At 52.1% G+C, this 6,899-nt stretch overlaps 2 protein-coding genes across 2 annotated transcripts; one reads left to right on the top strand and one right to left on the bottom strand.

Annotated features, from left to right (window-relative positions):
• Positions 1–759: 759 nt before the first annotated feature.
• Positions 760–2,463, top strand: LOC100908921 (eukaryotic translation initiation factor 4H). The gene is made up of 4 exons (XM_003742089.2): positions 760–784; positions 1,435–1,603; positions 1,755–2,079; positions 2,174–2,463. Exons 1-4 carry the CDS (start codon positions 765–767, stop codon positions 2,455–2,457), a joined length of 798 nt encoding a protein of 265 aa, XP_003742137.1. The 5' UTR covers positions 760–764; the 3' UTR covers positions 2,458–2,463.
• A 1,499-nt stretch (positions 2,464–3,962) lies between these two features.
• Atg4a (Autophagy-related 4a) lies at positions 3,963–6,299 on the bottom strand. The gene is made up of 6 exons (XM_003742128.1): positions 6,079–6,299; positions 5,389–5,487; positions 5,097–5,273; positions 4,711–4,971; positions 4,296–4,624; positions 3,963–4,166 (listed from the first exon to the last, which is right to left on the bottom strand). Exons 1-6 carry the CDS (start codon positions 6,188–6,190, stop codon positions 3,963–3,965), a joined length of 1,182 nt encoding a protein of 393 aa, XP_003742176.1. The 5' UTR covers positions 6,191–6,299.
• Between the last annotated feature and the right edge of the window lie 600 nt (positions 6,300–6,899).

The following is a 6,899-nucleotide window of genomic DNA, read 5'->3' as shown; positions in this document are numbered from 1 at the left end:
GTCTCACGGGAGCGATAGTCCGGATTGCGATTGCGTTCGCGGCGTGCTCTTCCTGATGGTGTCTACGGCCGGGGCTTCAAGCCTTTGCGAGCCCCGGCCACCCAGCGTCAAGAGATCGAGGAGTCGAATGAAGATGAAGCATGGGAATGAGCCCCTCTTCAATTCTGGAGAGCGACCCGTCCCCTAGAAAACAGACCCAACGGTTTTTGTGGCGGAGTAAGGATGACATGACGAAATACCCAAAAGAGTGCACGTTTCGCATCGGCACTCGGTGTTCGCTAAGAGAATTCCTCCCCGGTTCGGTTTCCTTGGAGGTCTTGTCAGCTGAAAATATGTTGACTTCGACGCAGTTGTCACCCGTCCGTGGAGCTCTCTGGAAATGTCGCTCCAGAAGCCCACCCGAACCGATCGCGTTTCCGAGTCGAGATGAAACTCCCTATTTTCTCTGCTCGAGGAGCAGGTTCGACGGATGCCCGACTATGAGAGAAAGCCCCCTAATTTCTTGCCGCTTGATCCCGGACGAAACTTGATTCTGAAGGGCTATCCTGCAGAATCAGGCAAGTGAAATTGTGATACAACCGAAAACCTCGTTGAGGACACCCGAGGCCATTCTATTATACAAGGGATTGGTTCTTTGGTCGGCGCCGGCCGGCGCCTCCGAGTGCGCGCCAGCCGTTCAAAGAATATCCTCTCCCGGTTAGAGCCGATGCGGTCAGATCTGCCGCTCTATAGGCCGCGTGCGACCGAGGCATCGTGTTTACAAGATGGCGGACAACTTTTCGAGGTAGAACCGCTGGTGGCGAAATTTTGCTTATTTTCGGAGAAAATCCCGTGATTCAAAGTTTTCTCCTAAGCGAACAATGTGCTTTCGGTGACCCCGCACCTACGAGCCACAATCGCAGAGCCCGGAATTCGTTGCTTGCGCGAAAAGCCCTCATGAAGCGACGCTACGGTCTCCTCGGCACCTCGCTTAGCTTGGAACCCTCTCGGTCGGTGTTCGGAATCGCCGGCGCCAATCCTTAGGCGCGCGATCTAGCGTGCCGCACACTGCCCACGAGTCATCCCCATTTACTGGGAGTGACTCGGTCGCTGAGAGCAAATTAGCGGCTGGCTCTATCACGAGTCGGCGTTCGAGTCACGCTGAAGGCTGGGGCTCTGGGCCGTTCATGGCGCCTTCCCACAGTCAAGAGCGGGAAACACGTGCGGCATAGCACCTGAACCGCTACAGTTCCGAATTTCGACTCAATCGTACATGAGCCCCCTTTCGAATACTCGGCCGTATCCCGATCGGGGGAAGAATTCGAATCCGGAGTAGTTTTAGGGAGCCGGAGTAGTTTCACGGACTCCCGCGGCTGATCGAATGTGCAGGAGAGCTCGGTGTCTACACGAATCGGCTGTCGCCTTCTAACCCGTCGTGATGACGTATGATTCCAGATTTGGTCGAGCTGGAGGCCGGAAGCCTCTGCCGGAGGAGCCTCCCTACACAGCGTATGTGGGAAATCTACCAGAGAGAGTGGTGCAAGCTGACATCGATGAAATTTTCAACGGACTCAATATCCGCTCCATCAGATTGGTGAGAGACAAGGAAACCGATCGTTTCAAGGTGAGCTATTCTCATAGAACCTCAGACCCACCAGAGCTCGAACCTCACAATGAGCTCTGACTCCCTAGAGGGGCGCGCCGAAAATTCCAAGTTCGACATTCGAAGACTTGATTCTTTCGGGCTCAAGCTCTCAAATCGTGCTTTCCTCCAGGGCTATTGTTATGTTGAGTTCGACAGCAGAGATACCTTGGAGCGAGCTCTTGATTACGACGAGGCCCAAGTCAATGGGAAAGTTATTAAAGTCGACATAGCCGATGGTCGGAGGAACGATCGCGGAGGAAACCGTGGAGGACGCGGAGGCGATCGCAGAGGCTTCCAAGACAACAGACCCCCAAACAGAGACAACCAAGGATTCAATCAAGGTGGCTATGGGGACAGACTTCAAGGTCGAGGGGGCAATGGTGGATTCAGAGACAATTTCGGAGGCTCCCGAGACAACTTCAGAGGCGACATGGCCGCCAGTAGAGACTTCCAAGGTGATTAGAGACCGATGTGAGAAATTATTGGGCTGAGTGGATAGATCCGAAGGAGTACTTCCCTAGAGCTCTCATCGAACGCCTCTCATTGCAGGTCCTGCCTGGGGTATGCGCCGCGACCAACGGCGAAACAATGGACCGCCCGACAACTTCGCCAGACAAGGAGAGTTCAAGGAGCCCACTCGTGAGGATTCCGAGCTGAGACCGAAACTCAAGCTCGCCCCGAGGACAGTTGCTGCGCCTGTCGCCGATATAGCCGATACGTCGACGAGGTCGAAAATATTCGGGGCTGCGAAACCACGTGATGAAAAAGTCTATGAGGGCAAAGTTCGACGATCATCCGAATCAAGTGGCACTGGTTCTGTATATAAAGAGTAGATTGATCTTGACTACGTGAAGTTGATGCATAGCAGGGTTTTGTTCCGAAAGAGATGACAAACACAACAACAACAACTAAATGCAAGATGCCTTCGCACCGACACGAGCAGCTGCTTTGGATAGAGCCATCTGTCACCAGAGTCGGCTCCGGGCTCGGATCTTTAGCCGGAGCCCGAGGCTGGAAATGGAAATGGTGATGTCTTCTTGCGGTGACGACCACAATGCCTCAACTATGGACGCCGAACATTTTTTTTCGTTCAATAGATCGGACCTCGGTTCTTGACGCCCCCATTCGTTTTCTCATTGGCGTAGTCACCGAACCTCGATGGGAAAATGCCCCACCCACATTACGCTCCCTGTACTCCGAGATATCCTTGCCGCGTCGACTTCCATTTTGTTGGTCACCGGTCGGCACCGCCAGAAGCTGCTACCGCTCGGGCGCCCATGGAGCCCGGAACGGCAGATCTGGCTCGCTCCCTCGTCGACGAATCGCTGAGAGAAAAACGGCAGTCCTATAAATGAGCGATTATAGAAAAAGAGACACGCAACAATCTCCTCGCCGAATACGAAATTGCTAGGTAAGATTCGATGAAGATCAGCGCGGAAGGGAGAAAGCTCTAAGCTCGAGAAAGTGATTTCTGTGACGGACATCTTCTGGAGCCCCATCTGCTCTCGGACGGAGTTCCACGCTTCATCTTAACCACGTACAGCGGTCCGGAACGTTGGTGCACGAATAAACGGAGTCGACGATGCTGCGTGCGCGCTGGCGGCAGCGGCAGTCATACGCACCGTCCTGCGCTGCCGCTCTCGTAGTCCCGGCAGTTGCAGCACCAGGATCATGGGTCGGCTCTGACGTTGTGAGGATATTCCGCCGGAGCGAGGGCTGAGTCGGAAGCTTGACTGGACGATCGAGATCGTGAGATCGATTGTCAGAGACCCTGGACGTGAACGGCAGTCGCATAACCCGCCAGCACTGCGTCAGCTTGGCGTAGGAGACGGAAGCCGCAATCGATTTGCGAACAAGATGACGAAGATGAGTATAAGTTGAAGGAAAAATGAACATGATGAGAGAGGATGGGAATCTATGAATAAACCAAATATGATAATTACGTATACCATTCGATGTCATAATTGACGGCGATCCGCTATGCCGGAAGCGGAATCGAGAGTGCGGGAGTCAGAAAAATTAGCGCTCGTTTATTACAAGATCCCGGTCCGTTCCGCGAACGTCCTTTCATGAATGAGAACTCTGCGAGTCGACCCCTGAACGGCAGCAGGTTGCAGTAGAGATTAGGCGCTCCATCGGTATCATTCACACATTTTACAAGAAATTCCAAAACCTAACGTACAAGAAACGCATGTCGAGGTTTCTACATCCAGTCGAACGGGCGTCTGTCTTCCCGGCCCGTACTCTCGTTCCCCGTGGGCCCTCGCCGTGCTCTTCGAGCGGAGGTGCCTGTCGGCCGCTCGGGGCACACAATCTCACGACCTCACGCTGCTTACAATTAGAGAAGTTCGAATTCTTCATCCGAAGTGTAGCTCTTGGAGGGCCCGGCATCCTCCGTGTTCATTTCGCTGCTGATATCACATGACCAGCTCAAGGGAACATCGGTGATTTCGAATAACATGTGACCTGAGTTGTCCACAAGCAGTTCCTTGGCCTGGACGCGCCACTGGTCCAGCTCATCCTCGTCACCAATGTAGAAACACTGCGAATCAACAGGAGCACTTCAATGGAGCTGAATTTAATGCCAAGATACGACACGCACGAAAGCTGTGCGATGGCGGGTCAAGCGAGTTCCCGATCCCGAGAGAGCAGTCGTCGATTAGGTACTAACCATGGCTATCGACGGATCCATATTAGAGATTTTCATGCGTTGAGCTCGTTGACAGTGGTAGGTGCTGTCGTTGTAGGGCTCCTCATCTAGGTCAACGTAATTGTGCGTTGTGTGGGGATCGAGGAACACCAGTTCCTCCCGCTGAATGCCTATGAAGTAAAGAGCGTGGCTAGGTCGCCCGCCGATGATACCGAGGCTGTGCTTCATTTTGAAGGAGTTCAGAACGGCGTTGGTATATATGTCGTTGATTTCCGAGAGTCCTAATCGGAGCGGAACGACCAACAGAAGGGGTCTCCATTTATTGCTTTCTTTCGCGCAGCACAAGCTCTCTGTAAGAAGCGGTATGACAATGAATCGCGGTCGATGGGATGAATTCTTCCCGAATGGGCGGCTGTATATCTATCAGGACACTCACTGATGTCGCTCAGTATAATTATGTTGTCCATGGCGACGTGTAGTTTCATTTCGCTCCAATGATCGTACTGCACGAGCTTCTTCAGAGCTTGCGCGACTGTATTAGGTCCGAACCATTCGCCGACAGCCTTGCCTTCACTGAGGCCCATGAGCGAAATCTGATGTATCGAGAAAGTGGCCGACTTCTTGTCTTGGAACATGCGCAATATTCTCAGATAGTTTTCGCGGTCGGGGAGCCTGTCATCAGAAGTCCACATCCAAGCTGGAAATGGAGGTTGAGTTATTCCTCTACACTTCCTCTGAGTCCTCCTCCCGAGTCCTCGTCCGAGGTTCCATTCATATTTTTTTCATAGTCGTCGCGATCTCTCCTATCCAAAGTGAACGTACAGCGTCCAAGGTGCTTCCGAATGAGAGCTTGCCCGAGCATCATTTGACCAGCTCGCAACATGCACCCCCATCCAGTGTCTGACGTGGGGCCGTCACCGCCTATGGCGGCGAAGTTTTTTCGATATGTGAACCAGAGCATAGATGAAAATGACTTCCGGACGTACTCGAAATCCGCTTCTGGAAAAAGCATGGGCAATTCTCATCTTCCGAGTGCACGTTCCATCGTTCGTAGGGAGAAGGACCAAGACTTTCCATCGATATTCTCTTGTTGTGCACCCTTCTTCTGACTCACCTTCTTTGAGCTCAAATTTTTTCCCCAGAAACCAGACTGGATCATTGCCATCAGGGAATTCCGCGTATTCAATGAAACCGGGCTCATTCGCCATCGTACCTGGAGTGATGGTGGCGTCAGTAATGCTTTACGCCCCCGCAATCTCCGGATGTTATTTCGCTTTCGATCATCGCACCGGGAAAGGGGGAGCTCATCGTCTTGGAAGAATAAGAATAGCCTGATTGATTTCAGCGTACCTACACCCCAAACGAACAAGTGATAATTCGCATTGAAGATCGACATGGGTTTCCAGTTTACGTCTTGAGAGCTCTGACACAAGTTTGGGGAATATGGGAATTATTCTCCGGACGATCTTAGCGAATCGACGCCCCTCGATCCGTTCCTACCCGAGGGCAAGAGTGTCCACCGTCTGACAGTTGATCATACGGGTCATACGGTAAGATAACTTATACCGTAGGGACACGGAGCCACTGATTCGATCTTAGATGCCTCTGACAGAATAAACACTCGACGATGATCTCGAAACTCCACGGCAAAGCAAACAAAGCACGCGAAGAGAGGGTTCACCAGTGGGAAGAAGGAACTGCTCCGTAAACGAACTCTGGAACAGCTGGTCGTAGTCCCCATAACACAGTTCACGGATGTTGAGTTGACGTTTTCCGCAGTACTCTGACTTCCGACTTGACTCACTTGCATAAAGCTCCATGGCGGTCCATGGACGCTTGAATCCTGCCTCGAACTCCACTGTTGAATGATGAAGAATGTTGTTCAGTAATTGTTTTGATTGTTCTGACGACTGCATGGAATTCGCTAGAACGGCAGGGCGATTGAACGGCGGTTTAACTTTGAGCGAGGAGAATGAAATCTGTCTTTCTCTACGAGACCCCGGACTGAATGCTGTGGATGATCTCTCCCTGAAACACGATCAAAGTTGGGCGGTTCTCCGTTCCGACGACGCACTCCGCAGTCTTCCCGAAGATGCTAATAAAGACATTGCTGACTCCAATGACTCGGTTCCTTGATGGTTGATGCAAATGATGCCCGGGAATGATTGAATAATTGATCTGCTTTCGATTGCTGAGTCTTGTGCCTGTTCTGTACTGCGGCTCTCTGTTTCCTCAGTCGCTCGACGTCAGGTCCGCTCTGCGATCACAACAGCTCCAAATCCAAGCATCCCAGGCGGGACTCTGACACCAATTCTGACTTCAGAGCCTGGTTTTGTCTTTGACATTGAGACCTACTAGACTGACTTCTCGCCGTAGACATTGAGACCTACTAGACTGACTTCTCGCCGTAGACATTGAGACCCACTAGACTGACTTCTGAGCCTGGCATTGCCTCTGACATCGAGACCACTCCACGGCCGCGCCTTAACAGCTCGGTGCGCTGAGGTATCACAGAGATCGCTGAGTTCTCGGAAGCAGAAGACAAGTATTTCTTTGAAGGGGGATCTCGGACATTCATGGGACTATGTTGAACGTCAAGCTGGAGTTGATAATGATAATAATTGA

Source organism: Galendromus occidentalis, unplaced genomic scaffold, assembly GCF_000255335.2.
Source record: "Galendromus occidentalis unplaced genomic scaffold, Mocc_1.1 scf7180000077284, whole genome shotgun sequence".
Classification (NCBI taxonomy): domain Eukaryota; kingdom Metazoa; phylum Arthropoda; class Arachnida; order Mesostigmata; family Phytoseiidae; genus Galendromus; species Galendromus occidentalis.
Note: the sequence above shows the minus strand (reverse complement) of the source record. Positions and strands in the feature narration are given on the sequence as shown.